Genomic DNA, 20,098 nt, shown 5'->3' with positions numbered 1-20,098 from the left:
GTCTCTCTCTATTGTGACAGGGAGAGTCAAACCAGTGGATGGACGTAACCTTTAAGAAAAGTTGTTTCCTGACACTGAAAAGGTGTGGAAGGTTGTTAAGCTCATTCCAGACCTACCACCTAAACTCTAAGCCTGGTGTTGAAACTAAAATTAGGTTCCAAACTATTACTATGTAAATGGATTACGGTTCTGCGACAGTAAAGAGCCTTCAGAAATGTCAAGCTGAAATACTAATGACACTGGCATCAACAGGACACTCACAGCCTGAGGAATCTGAGCAGCTCTGCTGTTCCGAGCATGCCAGTGTAAGTCAGTGGTCTTGCTCCCTTCTCATACATCTTGGTAATGGGAAATTGAGTGACATTCTGCTTCATGCAGACATCAGGCCAGTCCCAGCAATTTACTTTGGCAAGCGAAATTCCTTGGGTTCCTGTAACGGAAAACAAAAATATTTACAATAAAGTTTGAGAAGTCAAAGATGAATTATTTAGCAGAGCGCTTTCCAAATGAGTCCTTGGATATTACCGCATTTGTCGGTATTTAACTGTTAGAAATCCTTTTGGTTTTGGACCTACCGTAACTGCAGTGTTGAGGGCCAGATTCTGATATACTTCCTCATGCAGAGCCGTGCCTTAGTCCTGGAGTACTGCCATTGAAATCAGTGGGACTCCTCGCATAGTAAGATACCAGTCTGTGTGAGCAAGTGTATCAGAATCTGGCCCTAAATGAACCCCATCCATCATCCCAATAATAAATTAATTGCTATGGAACTTATTAAAATTCAGTTTAACTATTGTTCCCCTGTCTGCCAATGTATTAATTAGCACAGCATGTGTGGTTCATTTTTGGTTCCTCTGTGTGGCTCATTATGCCACTCAGTGAAACGCCGGTAGCAGTTTCACGTTCAGTGGAGTGTTAACTTGCGGCTTTTTCTGCACCGTGTACACTGTACGTACAGAAGACATGACAGTCAGCTCTGAACCATGGGGTTATAATGCCATTAAGACAGTAAGGTGATGTCAAAACATTACAGCAAAGGACAAATGGCTTGTGTAGCTATTGGAGCCGCAAGATGCAAGTACGTCCCCCTCAACGTCAGAACTGGCCAGTTGTCTTATTTAATAGCTCTAATCTTGGATATCTTCTGGTACTCCTCTCCCACCCCAAAATCATTTCAGTGCTAAAAGAAAAGGGAGGACGTGGCATCAGATTAGAACTGGGCTCCCGGATTGCAATGGAGCCGTTTTGCTCAGCAATCTGCAACGTGAAGAGAAACATTCATGCAGCAGCTACAGATATTACAGTCCATGTTTATTTACCAGCAGCCAGCATGATCTTCAAGGCAGTGGAAGTAGGGGTACGCAGAGGTCTTCCAGGGGGTACATCAACTCATCTAGAGATCTGCCTGCTTTTACAACAGGCTACATAAAAAGCACTAGCAAAGTCAGCACAAACAAAAATTTCATACAGACAATGACTTGTTTGTACTGCTCTATGTAAGTACAATATTTCTATTCCAGCCGAATTATTTAAGAATTATGTGGTAAAACTGAGAAAGTCAGCTGTTGTTCAGTACTAGTGTGCTGGGACCCTTTTGTATTTTTATGTCTGATTTTGTAAGCGGGTAGATTTTTAAGGGAGGTGAAACTAGGGGTACACAAGGCAAATCAGACTCCTGAAAGGGGTACAGTCGTCTGGAAAGGTTTAGAGTCACTGCTGTAAGGCAGCTCCTGGCAACCTTTAATAATACAGTTGTCATATTCAGATTCAGCACTTCTCAGCAGGTGCTCAGCTCCGTCCAGGATTGGGCCCAGAGCACAAACAAGTAATAAGCATTCAACCCCTCTGACGTACTCTCATATCCACTGGCAGAACTTCTGGCTGAACTCTTATGTAAAAAAAATAAAATAAACAAAGCTTTCGAGTCAAACAATATCCAGGGTTCAGCTACACATGTGCTATGTCACAGAGCCAGTGCAGGGTCACTGGGGTTAGTCAAGCTGCCGGGAATTTTAGATTCCTCATCTGCAACCCACAGCAGTCACACACACAATACACCACTTCCAAACTAGTAGGGACCCTTCCCCTGGTGTCCAACTGCCAACCATCAGAGATACCCATCTCCCTCAAAGCTCTGGATCCCAGGAATTCACTCCCCACTCTCGTGTTCAGTCTTTCCAAAGATTAAATTCCCCACAGCCAAAGTTTTCAAAAACAGGAGCCTAATTTTTGGCTTCTACCTCTGCATAAAGGCACAATGGCCCAGATCCTCCAAGGCATTTAGGCTCCTAAATCTCATTGGATTTCAGTAGGAGTTAGGTATCTCAATACCTTTGAGGAGCTGAGCCAAAGGACTTGTGCTCCTAAGTCACTTAGGTGCTTTTGAAAATCCCATGCTTCGGAGCCTCATTAGACTCTGGCCCGTGTAGTTTTGTATAGCCCATCGCGTCCACCCATGTGTATTCTCACAGCAGAACTCCTTCTTGTTTCACAGAGAGTAGACATCATGCCAATCGAAACTCAGCTGGATCAGGGGAACTGAGGCCCTGATACAGCTGTCATTCCTAAAACCTCTACTATTCTCGCAGCAAAATACATTCCCCCAGTCACCAGACTCCATTCTTTTTGGGGAATCTCAAGAACTCAATTAAACTCTTGCTTAAGTTGGTTATTGAGATCCTCCACTTAGTCCAAAATGCCATTTTTCTGAGCTCCTCTGTGCAACCCGTGTGTGGCCTTTGGCTGATGTCTTCTCAAATGGACGTTCAAGCCTCTGGCAAAGCCAGCTGCAATCCTACATCACTGGTTCCGTTAATTCTCAGGCACTTTTCACCCAGAGAGAATTTTAGCAATGGGATGGATTGCTGCTCTTCCTGGATGCAGAACAAAAGGAACATTAAAAAGACCTTTGAATGCAGTTATCTGGATTTTGGCATCAAAAGATGAAGTCACGCAATGCTTAAGCAGCAATGGGCTTGAATCCCCATCATCCTCAAACCTAACTTCTAATGCTCCAAAATGGAGGTGAAAAAACCAACCTACTGAGCCGACAGAGAGCTAATTATCCGAATGGCCACAAAACCCCGGACCCAAACAGACAAAGGGTGAAAGAGTCCAGGGCCAGAGGTGAGGAGTGATTAGAATATGACCCCCCTCCCCCCACTCCAGGTAGTTATGAACAAGGTCAGATTGTTAAGGGGAGCGCTCGCCTCCATAAAACCATAATGGCCGAGGTCTCCAGAGAGGAAGGAAGAATTTCCCTGTGTCAAAACTCCACAGAGAATACGGCCCAGGGCACAGCCTCAAGACTTGGGACCGGATCCAAACTGACAACCTTCAAAGCCAGCCATGGCTGGCAGAGCCGCCATCCACAGAGGAGTAACCTGATTCACAGATCCTTAGCCAGCAACTCAGGGAGAGTCTCTCTCCAAGCCCTAGACCACGCTGGAGACAGTCAGTGTCACTCCTTGCCCGGGATAAACCATGCAATAGTATCATCTGGCTTTTGTAACAGGCCGTGGAGGGGAAGGAGCCAGAGCAGAGAACATGGTCAGCTTTGGAGGCAAGGGTGCTGGAACTGGGAGGGTCAGGGGGCCATGGCCCTCCCACTTTCTGCCACGGGCCTCCCCGCCCCTGCTCCTCCTCTTCCTCCCGAGGCCCTGCCCCCCAGGCCAGGCCGGCAGCTGGAGCCCAGCCCGGGAGCCCAGGCAGCATGGGGCACCGCGGACCCTCCGCCTGCCTGAGGTGGGGGCAAGAGCAACTCCCAGCCCATGTCCCCGCTCCCCAGGCCCCCCCCCAGGGCAGGTGGAGGGTTCGCGGATCCCCACAGCTGCCCGGCCACGCAGCTCTTACCATGTTCGGGCTGCACAGCTCTGAGGCCCCATCCCCTGGCCAGAGCTGGGTCAGGGAGAGCCATAGTGGGCAGCTGTGGGGAGCCACAAGCCCTCCCCCTGCCCTGGGCGGAATCCGTGGGGCAGGGACATGGGCAGGGGGCTGCTCTTGTCCTTCCCTCCCCCCGCCCCCCCCCCAGGCCAGGTGAAGGGTCCATGGCTCCCTGCTCACTCTGGCTTGGCCATGGTGGGGCCTCAGGTGGAAGAGGCCACAGGCAGAAGGGGTGGGGCGGGGCCATAAGGGGGGCAAAGGGCTCGCCAACTTTTAGGAAGGATTCGCCACCACTGTTTGGAGGGGGAAGAGCTTATCTCACACTTTTCCTGGCTCTCTCGCCTGGCCTGAGGTCGCCATAGGGTCCTTCCCGCACAGGGCAATGCCAGCCTTTTGGATTGCTGTACTGCTCATTGTAAGGGCACCTGCCGGGGAGCGTGCGCACATCATTTCAGTGCCCTGCGGGACAGCATACTTTCCCTGGATAACGTATTGGCTCATCAGAAAATTCCAGCCTGAAGACACTGGCCTCCAGTCTCCCCCTTAGCTCAAGATCACCGATCCTTCAGGGAAGAGGAAGGATCTCACACCACACCTGACACAACCCTGTGGCTGTTTTGCCCAGAGACGTGACACACACCACAAGGATTCGGTTCTCTTTTGGAAAGCCAGAGCACCCTGCTCCCTTTTGTCCCACTAACTCCCTGCCTCGGCTAGACCCAATACCCAGAGATGGCAGATTTAAGCCCATGCCCTGCTTGCCACACTTTACCCTCCCAGTGTTGTGATTCTAGGTAACTTACCAGGCAAACCCCCACCCCAGGAAGAGAAATCCACCTGTGGCATCCTGTTTCCTCCATTTCCCACTGGTTTAATGGCATGAGATGCTGTTATTGATCTTCAATTGTTTGGCGCCACCTAGTGGTTACAAGATCATTCACAGACAGCTCCATTTCCTGTTGCTAATTATCAGATCTCAAAGGGAACTGGGTTTTTGTGTTTCATGGGGAAATTCCATAATCTTGAAATGTTTTCTGTTCCAAAACGGGACGTAACCAAAAAGTGTCAACATTTTCCAGGAAATGAAATTCCAAGGGAAAAAGTGGTTTTGGGGTCGATAAACATTTTGATAAAACTGAAGGATTTCATTCCAATTTTCAACTTTTAAAACTTTCTTAATGTACTGAAAACCAATTAATTTCATTTCAAAAGGCGAAAAAAATCAAAATGTCCTGTTCCGAAAGTGTCAAAAAAGGACGTTTCAGCACTATCGAAACACTTTGTTTCAAGGGGGCAGGGGCAGAAGAAAGAGTTGAGTGTTCTGATTTCCGTAAAAAGGACATTTTTCATCAAAAAACCTTTTCAAGGAAAAATGTCCAAGCAGCTCTACTCATTATCTTCCTTTCTCAGCACAGCCGCAACCTTCCTTCACTCTGGTCAGCAAGGTTCCAATGGAACAGACGTGTATTTGGACAGGCCTGTGGCATGGGGACAAGGGAGTAAGGGGGGAGCAAAGGAGAGCCTTGATCTGACACTCGTGACATACCTGAACACTCGAGCTCAGCTCTTGTTTTCATTTTAATTAGGCTTCCCACCAGGGACGCTGTTGGCTCCCATTAAGAGGATCAGGCAGATGCTTGGTTGGAGCCTCGTTTCATAACAGCCACACTCACAAATGCCTGCTGCTTTCCCTTCCTTTTCTTTATTTCTACCTAAGGATCCCACAGGCTCTTTCTGACATGCCCACAACTAGCTGCAGGATAATGGAGTTGCCCTCTCAGACCGGACCAGATCACGCTATGGCATGGAGGAGCCGGACAGCTTCCTTCCTCGCTCAATATGGTGCCACTGGTGAGGAGGTAGAAGATGTAATGACTCCCAGTGGAGACGTGTTACCACACATGTGGTGAAATCTTGGCCTCACTGAAGTCAATGGGAGTTTTGCCATTGACTTTAGAGGGGCCAGGACTTCACCCACCTTCCCCCAGAGCAAGGATTGCTGTTGCAAACCCATGTAGTAAGCATGACAGCAGCAGGGTCTGAATAGCTGGAGGGAAGTTCACCGGTTAAGTAAAAAAATATTGTTATAACAACAACAGCAGCAACCCTCTCTGAGATTTCCTGTTTATTTTCAGGACTTTATTTAACCAAACAGCAGCAGCTAGCAAAGCTTCTGGCCAGATTCCCTTCATGGGGTTTAAAAGGCCAGAAATGTTGAACAGTATCAAACCAAAGCAAATCACAAATTGTATCTCCAGAGCTCCCTCTCCTGGGTTCTTGTCCACAAGCCCCACACTCTGTTCCTTGTCAAGGCTCTGCACAGCACTGCTGTGGTTCAGGCTTGCTAGGACATCTGCTTACTGTACGTTGGACACTCTGGGCAGAAGGTGACCAAAGCAAGAAACCCCAGGCATGGCAGATCACTGCTGCCAGCAACAGGTGTGAGCCAGGAGAATCACCAGCAACAGCAGTGGCAGGTTATTTTCCAAAGGGGAATGAGGGACACTGAGCCCATGTGACTCAGAAAGTAGTGCAGACTTCCTCTAAGGATCAATTCCACCCATCCTTCTCTACTCACAGATCACCTGATGATATGCGTGTATTGTCTTTTAAGATAACCCTCATCATTGTTATTGCTGTGTATAATTTATGTAGTGCCATAGATGTACATGAGTTACACCTGGCAAGAGACATAAAAAGCAGTAAGAAGAGGTGATTGACATACATTAGGAGCAAGAGAAAGAGGAAGGAAAGTGTAGGTCCTCTACTTAGCAGGGAAGGAGAGATAACAACTGAGGACATCAGGAAAGCTGAGGTGCTTAATGTCTATTTTGCTTCAGTCTTCACTAAAAAGATTAATGACCAGATACGCAACACAAATTAATATTAACAATTGGGGAAGGCATGCAAGCCAAAACAGGGAAGAACAGGTTAAAGAATATTTCGATAAGTTAGATGTATACAAGTCAGCAGGGCTTGATGAAATTCATCCTAGGATACTTGGGGAACTAGCTGAAGCAATCTCAGAACCATTAGCAATTATCTTTGAGAACTCCTGAAGATGGGAGAAAGCCCTGAAGACTGGAAAAGGGCAAACATAGTACCTATCTTTAAAAAGGGGAACAAGGAGGACCTGGGAAATTATAGACCAGTGAGCCTAATTTCAATACCTGGAAAGATAGTAATTATTAAACAATCAATTTGTAAGCACCTGGAGGATAATAGGGTTATACGGAATAGACAGCATGAGTTTGTCAAGAACAAATCATGCCAAACCAGCCTTATTTCCTTCTTTGATAGGATTACTGACCTAGTGGAAAGGGGGGAAGCAGTAGATGTGATAGACCTTGATTTTAGTAAGGCTTTTGACACAGTTCTGCATGACATTCTCATAAGCAAACTAGGGAAATGTGGTCTAAATCAAATTTTTATAAGGTGGGTGCACAACCGGTGGAAAGACCATACTCAAAGAGTAGTTATCAATGGCTTGCTGTCAAATTACAGGACTCCATTAGATAAGCCCTCCCAGAGGTCTGTCCTGGGTCTGGTATTATTCAATATTTTCATTAATGACTTGGATAACAGAGTAGAGAGTCTGTTTATGAAATCTGCAGATGACACCAAGCTGGGAGGGGTTGCAAGCACTTTGGAGGACAGGTTTAAAATTCAAAATGACCTTGACAATTGGAGAATTGGTCTAAATTCAACAAGATGAAATTCAATAACGACAAGTGCAAAGTACTTCACTTAGGAAGGAAAAATCAAATGCTAACTGGCTAGGCAGAAATACTGCTGAAAAGGATCTTGGGGTTACAGTGGACCACAAACTGAATATGCAGGATGCAGCTACAAAAAAGGCTAATATGATTCTGGGGGTGTAATAACAGGACTATTGTTTGTAAGACACAGGAGGGAATTGTCCCACTCTACTCAGAATTGGTGAGGGCTCAGCTGGAGGACTGTGTCCAGTTCTGGTTACCACAATTTAGGAAAGATGTGGACTAACTGGAAAGAGCCCAGAGGAGAGCAACAAAAATGATCAAAGGTTTAGAAAACCTGACCTGTCAAGAAAGGCTAAGACTAAACAGGCCCTGTTTTTTTAAGAAAAAACGACTGAGGGGGAACCTGATAACAGTCTTCCAATATGTTAAGGGCTGTTATAAGAGGTGATCAACTGTTCTTCTTGTCCACTGAAGGTAGGACAAGAAGTCATGGGCTTAATCTGCAGCAAGGGAGATCTAGGTTAGATATTAGGAAAAAATTTCTAACTGTCAGGGTCGTTAAGCTCTGGAATAGGCTTCCAAGGGTGGTCATGAAATCCCCATCATTGGCAGATTTTAAAAACTAGTTGGACAAACAGCTGTCAGGCATGATCTTGGTTTACTTGGCCCTGCCACAGTGCAGGGGGCTGGACCTGATGACTTCTTGAGGTCCCTTCCAGCTCTACATTGCTATGATTCTATGAGGCTTTACAGGTAATTAGGACAGTGTCCATCCCCCAAGGGCACCATCATTTTACATTCCTTGATTTGGGGACTATGACCCAAGAATCTCTTACTGCCAGCTGTCAAGGGGCTTACAGGAATCTCCTGATTCTGGTATGTACATTTGGGTTCGCCAAAGAATGTCGCATGAGTTCTCAAACGAGACCCAGTGTCACGCTGGTCATTAGTATCGTGAAATGTATGTACAGATACTGTGTATGGAGTTATGTGTCTAGACACTGAAAATAAGACCTTAAAATCTGTATCATCTATTGTTTACATGTCAATTGAGCACTCTCTCCTTCACGAGTCACCTACCACGAGTCTGAGCTGAAAGCAAATGAAGGACTGAGAGGACATCAGAGGGAAAACAAAATCTAACAGGAAGAGTTAAGGGGGGTGAACCCTATCCGGAGGTTTACATCACAAGTTCAGGCTTGGCTGAAACCACTGGAGAGAACTTTGGGTGCGAGAAACTTCTTTAGACAAGAGAGTGACTTGTTTGTTAAGTTTAGTCTCTAGAAAGCGTGTTATGATTTTGTATTATATGTAACCACTGGTTTCCAATATTCAGACCCACTATTATTTGAATCTCTACTCTTTGACAGGAAACCCGTTCTTGTTTTCACTGGAAATATATCTCAGTGCTGTGGTATTGAACAAAGTGCTGGGCAAGAGGTGAATCTGACAAGCTGGTGTGTACTGTTCCTTTGGCAACAGCAGGCCTGGTGATTCTGTGAGTGTCCCATGGAGAAGGGACTGGACACTGCAGGGGAGGCTCTGAGGACTCGGCTGTAGGGATGTACCTATTGCTTCCTGTCCAGGGAGAGCGAAGCTTGCAGAGGCCTGGAAGGCAGTGCTTGTGCCAGAGGCTGGTGTTTTCAGGGAGCTGACCCACAGCAAGTGAAGACAAGATTGCTTCACACTAAGGGCGGGTAGTGGTGAGGTAACTCCCAAGCCTGGGTACCCCTGGGAGTGTCACACGGGCATCCTGCTATGGCAGGTTCTTGCCTCTTTGTGTCCAAGAGTTATTTCACCTTCTGTCACTGTCCTCATGTTTGCTGTAACTGCTCCTTTACTGTAGCTACCGTCTGTTAGTGCCTAAGGGTGACTTTCCCCATGTAGTGGAGTAGGTAAATGGCTCTCGTTCTTGTTTCCAAGGTGTTATTCGTTTATCCCTCGCATTACAAGCAACTCACACACAAGCCTCGTGTTCCTTGGCCCAGGAACTATAGTTTTGTTACACATCTGTACCACACCTAGCCCTGATCCCTGGGTGGGGCTCAGAGCGTCTATAATGCAAATACTGAATAAGAGTTGTCCCTGATGTTAGCACGTTCCTTGCTCTTAAGACCATATTTTGACACCTGCTGCTATTTATATTTCAGACTGGACTTGTCCACATTCATGCCCACTTGCAACCCATTTCTGCTCTCGTTTACACTGGTCCGGAATAACCCCAGTGCAGTCAATGGATTTACACCCAATGTAACGGAAACAGAATTTGACTCTATGGGCCAGATCCTCAGTCCTGTGAAGGTCCCTTTTAATACGTGGTCAGAGTGGCACAAAAGGACTTAACACCTCCCTGGGTCAGCAGCGGGGGATTCCCTCCAGCCTGGCTCTATGCTAGTCCCTCCGGGGATGCTCTCCCAGTACAGGGAGGGCGTATCAGGAACAGGAGGGGGCATTCTGGGGGCAGGGCTGGATAATACTGAGCTCCAGTGATCCTCGCCATAGAACGGCCCCGATGGAGTTTTATCCCCACGGCAATAAAAAACCCACGGCACCGAGTCTCAGAGCCTGCTGAATTAGGCTCGTGGGACTATAAAATTGCAGTGTAGACGTTCAGGTTCGGGGGAGAGCCCAGGCTCTGAGATCCTCCCCCCACACGGAGTCTCTGAGCCCAGGCTCCAGACCAAGCCCAAATGTCTACACTGCAATTTTATACCACCACAGCCCGAGACCTGCAAGCCTGGATCAGCTGACCCGGGCCAGGTCTTTTATTGCAGTGTAGATGTACTCTCAGGGGCTATTACAAGCCTGCAGAAATCAGAGCAGCCCTCGGGCGTCTATATGTGCGTGTATATATATTGCATGAAATCCTCTCCCCATAGCACTCAATGGGAGTTTGGCCAGGATTCACCCACAGTATATATACACAGAGGCACCAACTTTGTAATGTGCCAGGGGGTGCTTGACCCCCGCTCTGCCCCAGGCCCTGCCCCCACTCCACCCCTTCCCCCAAGGCCCCACCCCACCCGCCTCTTCCCACCACTTCCCACCCCATTCCACCCCTCCCCTGAGCACGCCCCATTCTCGCTCCTCCTCCTCCCTCCCAACGCATCCTGCACGCTGCAGACCTGCTGATTGCAGTGGGTGGGAGGCGCTGGGAGGGAGCGGGAGGTGCTGATCGGCTGGGCCCACTAGCGGGTGGGAGGTGCTGTGGGGAGGGGGAGGAGCCGATATGGGGGGCTGCTGGTGGGTGCTCGGCACCCACTCTTTTTTTTTCTCCATGGGTTCTCCAGCCCCGGAGCACCCACGGAATCGGTGCCTATATATATACACATCAGTTAAACTTCCTCTCTTGTAAAAGGAGGACATGGTACAGGGTATGAACACCGTCTGCTTTTTAACCACGCAATGGAGCTTTGGCACTGTACCTTTTAATGCAATGGCCACCTCTACATACGATTGCAACATCGCCAGGGACACCGCTTCCCCTGCAACATACAAGAGAAACTGTCAACAGCGGTACATCACACACGGCCTGTCTGTCGGCAGCGGGGTCACTCATGGTCGACAGGACGGGTTACTCTCCATATATCATGCTTCTTCAGTGTCTCAAGCTTTGCCATCACTATAGACAGCGATGGTAGCTTTCCAATTTAACGTGGTGAATTGTTCTGGCACTAGGCTTGCTATGCGGAAGGTAGAATTACACTGAATTTATATGTCACTGCAAAAGAAATACCTAAGTATTTGATATAGAGACCTTCAAAAACAAAAAGCTTGTCTCTGTTCAGTATTAATCCATTACAGAAGTCGATTTAATTGTATTGTTCAGGGTGCGTGAGGACACCTGGAGCCTCCCACTGGCATCTTTTCAGCTATTATTTAAATAGAAAGAACGAAATAAATACAGGGACTGTAACAATATACTAAACTATACAAGAAATGTGCACCCACGGTGCTATGGATATGTGTATTGTACTCACAACTGGCGTAGAATAGCACCACCACGTGGGCGGTCTCCATCAGAGCAGCACTAAAAGTTTCTTCTGTCAGGGTACGGATGAGTTCCAAAGGGAGTTCTCGCTTCCTGTCTCTGTAAACCGCTTCCATCACCTGGTCATCTTGAATTTCTACAGCAAATCAACGTACACATAAACAGGAGCACACAGATGCAGCAGGAACTCAGCATTTGCCAGGGTTTGAAAAGACCGAAGAAATCAAGCAATTTATTAGGATGGAGATATATATTCCAGTAGCACCTAGAGGCGTCAGTCAAGATCAGGGCCCCATTCCGCTAGATGCTGTACATACATACAACAAAGACAGTCCACGGCCCAAAGAGTTAAGAGTTAAGAGAGATGAGAGACAAGAAGTGGATAGGACAGGCAGATGGGGAATAAGACGGGAGACTGTTCTAATCCGTGTAATAAGCAGCAGTCAGGGCTTGCTACTGATATACTCTTTAGCACGGTTCTGCTAGGAACTCTGAGCTTCACCGAAGTGACTGGAATGATGCAGAGTTATGCCAGCTGAGGATGTGACCCCTGGAGTACAGAACACTTTTATCTAGGAATCCCATTCACATGAGCAACTTTCTAGGAATGTATTTTAAAGGAAGACTTGCCCGGGCACGTGCTCTCTAACGCAAATGGAATTTGAGCACAGCACCCATGGGCACTCAAAAGAGGGCAGCCTAGATTTTCAAAAGTGGCTCTGGATTTTGGGGGCCTGACCTGAAATACCTCAAAGAGGCCTGGTTTTCTGACAGCGATGAACACCCGCCCTCTGAAAAGCAGGTGTCTAGAGTTGGATCCTTAAAAATTAAGGCACCCAAGCCATTTTGGATCACATAGGCCAGTGCGACTACAGTACTTCTATATGTTTCAGAATGTCTCCAGGAAGGAGGCCCTCGTTGTATGAGTAACTCTCCTTAGTAATTAACAAGCACGTGACTAAGCGTGAAAAGGAGAATTCCAAACACCAGCGTTACCCTGGTCATTATTGTCACTTTCATCCTCATCTTCCTGGATCTGTTCGCCCTTTATCTTGTCTTCCACAAGGGCTATTATTTCATCAGTATCTTCCAAAACCAGGTATTTGATCGGAGCACCCTGGGGAAGAGAAAAACACCAGCTGGGACACAAGGGCATTTATGTTCACCTGTGCCCTGCAATGACTGGAGTCACTGCAATATAAAGTGGAGTCAAGAGGGCACTCAACGGCACCATGTGGCCACTTTTTGTTTGGTTTTGGACATGTCAATAGACTTCTAGGGCTGCTGCAGGTGGCTCCAGACTCTCACATTCGGCAGCTGGAACATCAGGCATCCAAGTCGAGACGACTCTGCAGTTCCTCCTCCTGCCCAGAGGGTCGCTGTGGTGTCTGCTGGGTGACACTCCTCGCTTCCCCTCTCCTATTCCCTGGCACACTTACGGTCAGCACAGGGCAGCTGGCAAGAACTGGGAACAGCAGCAGCAAACTGGGGAGACAATGCTGCCGCCAGAACTACCCTCCCACACCCCTTCCCCAGTGGGAGCTGCCCTGCAGGGTTCAGTCTTGGGACCAGGCAGTTCCTACTGTCTCTGGGCAGTAGCTTTAAAACCCCATATTTATACTAATCTAGCGGGTTCCCAGCCCTGTGTTGTGCAGTTAATGTGGTCCAGCCACCGGCACTGGTGAAAAAAGGAGAACAGGAGCAAGTGTCTTTTTCACGTGGATCTTACTCGAAACACACCTGGTTGTTGCCGCACCTCTCAGGAGAGAGCGTCTGGTTTCCCTCCAGCGACAGAACTGTGCGCGCTTGGCTGCCGGCCTCCACCAGGCGGCTACATTAGCATCACGTGAGCCGCCAAAAGCTGCCTAGCGGCTAACGCCTGCTTTTGCAGATGTCTACAAATTATGCAACACGTCCACTCGAAACTCTGCTCTGCAAGTGGATGCCGTCGCCCATTTCAGACAAGCTACTGGGGCCACGAGCAGGTCCCCTGAGACGATCAAGAACGTTAATGAAATGCTGATGCGTTATCGGTCTTCCCAGAAAATAAGAATTCTAACTACCGTTTGCAGCAGAGTAACCATAATCCTGACACAGAGAAGGATTCTAGCACAGAAAGGTCTCCCATTCAGATAGGAGTCTAAGAACCTTTCCTTTCCCAAACTTAGATTCGTGCCTGGATTCCACCTTCTTCCTCTGTTACAAACCATGTTACGCAAAGCAGGCCTTTGCTTTATGAACATCTACGCTGCCGCTAAGAGGATATTTTGTGCAGCACCACGAAATACCCTTATTAATTTTTATTGATGTGTTTGTGCTGTACAAGACAAACAATAGACAGCCCCTGCCATCGCAACTTGCAATCAAAATAAGACTGAAATCTATTTGAGAGGAATTGGAACCATGACTACAATCTTGACAGCTTTCTGTTTTACATACCTAAGGCAATCAAACAGTCCCCACCTAGGGACCACCTGGGAACCTCACAATCTTGTAACCTACTTTTTCTTCAAAACACCCCTGTGAGGCAGGGCAGTCCTATTACCCCCATTTCACAGGTGGGGAGCTCAGGCGCCGAGCGGCTACGTGACTTGCCCATGGTCACAGAGGAAATCTGTGGCAGGGCAGGGACTTGCACCCAGAGCTGTAGGTTAGCGCCCTCACCATTGGATGATCCTTCTTCGGTGATGAACTTTTGAACAAATCTGGGCCCTGCTCCTGCCCCCTCGGTTCCAGCAGGGCTCCCACACTGGCAAGGGGTCCGACTGCAGGATCAGGCCCTTTCTGAGCAAGGAACTGCTGTCGGCTTTTGGGATGAGCTCCCATTGATGGGTTTTACTTTTATACCAAAGGATTTCACTCCATACCGCTATTTGTTATCAGAAAATGTCTCTTACTGGACTGGATTCTACATGGTCTGCCACTACTTCCCAGCTGTCTAACTAGGTACTTATCTGGCCTTGATGCCCAGAGCATCTGAGCAGCTCAGGATCATTACAGAGTTTATCCTCACAACAGCCCTGAGAGATAGGGAAACATCCTCCCCATTGTACAGATGGGAGACTGAGGCAAAGGGCAGATTAAGGATCTGTCTACACTGTGATTAAACACCTGCAGCACCTAGTCTGAGAGCCTGGTCAGCCGACGCCAGCTCACAGGGCTCGGGCTGCAGGGTTAAAAATTGCAGTGTAGACATTTGGGCATCGGTGGAGACCCTCCCACCTCGCAGGGTCTCAGAGTTTGGGCTCCAGCCTGAGCCTGAACATTTACGCTGAAATTTTATAGCCCCAGAAGCTAAGCCCTGCCAGGCCGAGTCAGCTGACCCAGGCCAGAGCCAGGTCTTTTATTGCAGTACAGCCGTACCCTTGGTTCCTGTGTGCTCTGTGTGTCACTCAAACCTGACCATTTCATCTCTGTCTGGGAACCTCTCACAAATTATCGTTCTGAGGAAAACAGGGCCTTGATGAAGAACAGAATCCTGGGTGTAACTGGATTGTGTTTACATGAAACCAGAAGAACAAACTGAATTGATATGTATTCTCATTCTGCCCTTGTTACCTTTCCATTCCCTTGTTTCTGTGGCTACGGGCTCATAAGGCTAGATGGCTGCTTTCACCTTCTGTATGTAAAAGACCTACCAGTGCAGGCAAAGGCTTATCTGGTGTAATTTCAACAAAATGGATTAAAAGGAAATTCATTACAGCAGAAATACAGTGAACAAGCTAGGGGCTCGTCCTATTGTCTCAGACAGCAGAGCTGGAACGTGTGTGTCACTCACCTGACAAGTGGAAAACCCAAGGATGAAGTTAGATTCAGGTCCAATCCTGCGTGCTTTGCACACACGTGAGAAATTCAGTGTATTCATTCCAATGTGCATTACCTGGCATTTATCAACACTGAACTTCATCCAGCATCCCACCTGCCTGATCCCTAGCATGGGCAGGTCCCTCCGAAGGTACTTTACCTCTCACGCCACCCCAACATAGCTTCCTTACTAGCCTTTTGGGAGGCACGTTGTCAAAGGCCTCTGTGAAGTTCAAATCCTTGAAGGCTTCGGGAGTCTTAAATGGTTCATAGGCCTCATGCTGGCTTTCTGCACAGGGTGAATTTCACCGTATCTGTTTTGCCCCCAAAACACACATGAACATAGGAATGGAAGGGCCCAGCTGAATTATCGACTCCAGTCCCAGCTATCACAGGTGACCTCGGCATACCATCCCGTTCATACATTTATCAAGCTCCATCTTAAAGCCAGGGACTCTGTAGTGGGGAGGCTGTTTACTGAGCACCCTCTCATGGCCAGGGGTCGCTCTGCAGGCACCCTGTCCTGTTTAGTCCCATACACATGCAGGCTTTCAAGTGGGTAACACCCCCTGCTTGGGGCTGCTTTAATAACAAAAGCCGTTCTTAGCAATCCTCAGGGTGCCAAAAGAAAGTCCATCACCACCCAGCAGGCCACACTTAGCTCTGGGGCTTCCTCTCACAGCCAGAGCTCTGCCTCTGCTCCAGGCTCCTCTCCCAGCCCATCCTCCCAGCTGTCCCTTGCTGGAGCTCAAACTTCTCACCCCAAGCTTCTAGGCCCAAATTCCATTGGGGTTTCCCCATACGATCCTCCTGCTCCCCTGCGTTCCTCTGTTGCAGCTCTCTCGGTGTCTCAGAGTCTTCACCCTCTCCTGAACTCCCTCCACCCCCTTCACTGCATCCTCCTTATAAGGCCACCACCCTGGTCTCGCCCAGGTGTGACTCAGTCTATGACCAAGGTTGGCCCTTAAGGGGTGAGCCACCTTGTTACAGCCTTGTTATAACGCTTGCTTTCTCTTAACTCACAGAGGGCAGGTCTACGCTTACAATGCTGCAGCACTTCTGTGAAGATGCTCCTACAGTGACAGGACAGCATCTCCCTTCGGCATAACGAATCTACCTCCACGAGAGGCGGTAACTTTGTGGGCAGTAGGAGCTCTCCCATCGACATAGTGCTGTCTGCACAGGGGTGTTAGCTCGGTAGAACCGTGTCGCTCAGGGTGGTGGATTTTTCACACCCCTGAGCGACATACTTATACCGATGTACGTTTACAGTGTAGACCTGGCCAGTAGCTCAGTGTCAGCAGCCATGAGCAGCCCTACGCTAATGAACCCGTGCTGTTAAACGCATCGATAAGGGAAGAAATGTCAGTTTTACACATCCAAGGCGATTTGTTAAAGAATAGCGAGGAAAACAATTGTGAAAAATAACACCTCGAACTTCTACCGGGAACTGCACTATGTTTAAGCAATCAGATTAAACGTGAACCAATCGTGTCATGAATAAATACAACAACTAACCTCTTCTGCTGTCTTGAGGGCCACGTTAGACCGGAGAAGAAAGTTCAGATCTACGGAATCCCTTTCAAAATACGAATCAGATGTTAAACGGTGTCATGGATAAAGTAACAGTCTGCCCTGGCTACTGCCTAACTCATGGGCACTGGTGGTTCTCTAGCAGCAAAGGGGTGCTGTCAGCATCTGACCCCCTAATCAGGGGGAGATACCAGGCTACCTTTGCCTACCCCCTCAGCTGTGCTGTGAGCTGCTCAGCCATAGCCTTGGATCTAGGTCAGTGTGTCTTGTATATTTCTTTCAAAGTAAAGCAGAGAAGCGTGTGAATTCTCGCGGTGCTGTTTTGAAGGGCATGGGTTTCTTACGTGGTATTGGCCTGACTCTGCTCCCACTGAAGTCAGAGGGAGTTTTACCACTGGCTGCAGGGAGAGCAGAGTTAGACTAGCGGCTACTGCGGCTGCCAGGAGCGCCGGAGGTAATTCCAGCAGGCATCAGAGAGCAATCTGATGGATGACCAAAGCCAAACCCAGAAGGAAAGGCTCTGCACAAGCTGCCACAGTGCAACTTCTGAGAGGGCAGCAGACAGGGCTTTTGCAAAGTGCGCGGCCATCACCCTGTTCCCCCTCCTCACAGAGTGCAAGCCATGAGATGCCTTAGAGTTCAGAGTTACCAGGCAGCAAAAGCACAGGATCTTCCAAGCGGCCTGCTCACTGATAACAGTATCACAAACAGCAATCAGACCCTACTTGGAGTTCTGTCATGCAGAGAGCCCAGTTCAGTCCAGCACATACTCTGGGTTAGCATCCACAACTCCTGTCCCTTCCTGGGTTTTCCTTTACTCATAATTTAAGAACAAAACACAATCCTTTGTCTGAGCTTCTTCCCAAATTGTCCATTTCTCTTTCCTGTGTTACCACACGCCCCCTCTTTTATACTCCTGGGCTGACGCTAATGAGGCCAGCCTGGTCTGACTGCCAAGATGAGTCAGCAAAACAGTTCTGCATGCAGGGACCAATAACTTGACAACTTGTCAAGGGCTCTGTTCTGTTCTGATTTACTCTTGTATAAGTCCAGCGTAATTTCACTGATTTCACTAAAGTTATTTTGAATGTATACCGGTGTAACAGAACAGAAAGTGTAGCACTTGTTAGTTGGCCTGAATACAACACAAAGATATAAGTCGCCTTCAAAAGAAGGATTGCTTATACGAGATGTTAATATTACTGAGCTTAAATACCTTGATAAGAGGGCAACTCCTGCTTTCCCCAGCAGCTGCCATGCAACAAACTCAGCAGTTCTCTTATCAACTTCATAGGTCTCCTTCTGACTGAGAATAAATACCAGCGGCAGGCCGAGCTGTAGGTGGACAGTTGAAACCTTTTCTGGATCTTCAGCAACTTCAGTCTAGAGAAGAGATACAATTAAATGGTTAAATATCTTCACAGTTTATGCTAGCGATCACACACAGGTGATCAACAAGCTTAGATTTTAGATAATTATGCGAAGTAGGTAATGAGATAATATCTTAGTTTATCCTAAATAAACAGGATCCAATCATCCCAAAACCAAAATCTGGATCATTGCCATCTGAACACGCCCATTAGGGTTGATATTTAAATGGAGGAGCATCTTGTGACAATTTAGGCTGAAATGTTCATAGATTTTAAGACCAGAAGAGACCATTGTGATCATCTAGTCCAGCCTCCTGCATAACCCAGGCCATCGGTCTTCCCTCAGTTGATTCCTGCTTCAAGTCCAAGCGGTGTGGTTAAACTGGAGCAGATGTTTTGAGGAAAACATTCAATCCGGATTTTAAAATTGCCACAAGACCCTGATGTCAGTTGCTCCAATGGTTAATTACCTTCACTATTAAAAATCTACACCTTATTATCTGAGACCATTGACCCCCAGCACCCTAATCCCTACGATGGCTTAGAAATCCCACCAGGAATGAGCAGTACGACCTGGATTCTTTTTCCCTCCCCCTTTTCATCAAGCTGCTGCAGCTAACACATGACCACTGATCTTCTGCATGACAGACCCAGGCATGACTGATCTTCTGCATGACTGTGCCAGGGCACAGTACGCCACAATGAAGAGTGTCCCGTGCACCCTGGGGGTCTCGTTCTGACCCATTTCTCCACGTCTAGCTCAGCGGAAGGGATACTGCCCTGGGCACCTGGCAGCCACAGAGGTTGGGGGCAGTCTCTGCTGGTGTGAACCCATGGAAGTCAATTTACACAACCAGAGCATCCGCCCTGAAATGTCTGCAGGGACACAAACACCCTCTGCAGAGCTCTGAGGCAGGCTCCGGAGTTCTCTCTCCCCCCTGTCCCCCTGGAGGGTACAATACCCTCTGCAGTGCTCCCAACCAACATACTAACACCCAGGGATCCAACCCAGGCCCCACTGAAATCAATGGGAGTTTTGCCATTGACTTCAGTGGGGTCAAGATTTCACCCCAGGTCTTGCGCATGGTGTTGCTCTGGGCTCCAGGCAAGCCTCGAGTGCTTTAATGCAGTGCAGATTATGGCGAGTATCATTTCAACCCATACCACAAGGGGTTCTGTCATCAGTTTGAGATACGTGTGGATGTTCAGCGTGGTCAGTGACTGCTCCATGGGAGTCCTCCTGCACGGATGGGTCAGATCCGGGACCCGCTGACAATGGCAGAAGAAGAGACGAGCAGACAATGCATCAGAATCTTCACAGCTAGAGGAGAAAAACAATACACTGAGACGGGTACATACCCCTGCGTCTCCGCTCAGTGCTCCAGCCAGGGCAGCCACTCTTGGCTTCCGGCTCCCCAACCCCGGCCTTTCTGGGTGGAGACAGGAGTTTCTCTCCCTTCTGACTGCACAGTCCCCTGCCTTCCCTGTGTATTTCCCAGCAGAGATGGGCTGCCCAAGCACACCTGCTGGCTTTCCCTTCCGAAACAGGTAAGAGGTATCATTGCCACAGTGACAAGGTCCCGCACAACACTGCCAATCCAAGCTTGCTGTATTCGCAAGGTACAAAGCGTTCTAGAGAAACCACGTTAAAATCAATAAAAGAACCTACATGCCCGCTAATAAGCTTATCGGGGCTCACCCCAACCCTAATCTGGGCTCCGGCAGGAGCAGTCCTTCAGCTCCCCACCCCAGGGCAATTCCTTGTGGTTTCAAGTTCATCACAGCTTCCGCTCAGA

At 48.3% G+C, this 20,098-nt stretch overlaps 1 protein-coding gene across 6 annotated transcripts in view; it reads right to left on the bottom strand.

The window, feature by feature from the left end:
- Positions 1-20,098, bottom strand: part of TXNDC16 (thioredoxin domain containing 16) — a 78,025-nt gene that overhangs the window by 24,945 nt on the left and 32,982 nt on the right. For all 6 annotated transcript variants that reach the window (XM_077819623.1, XM_077819622.1, XM_077819625.1 and 3 more), the window contains 7 exons: positions 19,467-19,623; positions 18,149-18,315; positions 16,918-16,978; positions 12,592-12,712; positions 11,585-11,731; positions 11,030-11,089; positions 262-430 (listed from right to left, as the gene is read on the bottom strand). In XM_077819623.1, coding sequence (XP_077675749.1) covers positions 262-430; positions 11,030-11,089; positions 11,585-11,731; positions 12,592-12,712; positions 16,918-16,978; positions 18,149-18,315; positions 19,467-19,623 — 882 coding nt within the window. The remainder of the gene's footprint in view (positions 1-261; positions 431-11,029; positions 11,090-11,584; positions 11,732-12,591; positions 12,713-16,917; positions 16,979-18,148; positions 18,316-19,466; positions 19,624-20,098) is intronic.

Source organism: Eretmochelys imbricata, chromosome 6 (genome assembly GCF_965152235.1).
Source record: "Eretmochelys imbricata isolate rEreImb1 chromosome 6, rEreImb1.hap1, whole genome shotgun sequence".
NCBI lineage: Eukaryota > Metazoa > Chordata > Testudines > Cheloniidae > Eretmochelys > Eretmochelys imbricata.
Note: the sequence above shows the minus strand (reverse complement) of the source record. Positions and strands in the feature narration are given on the sequence as shown.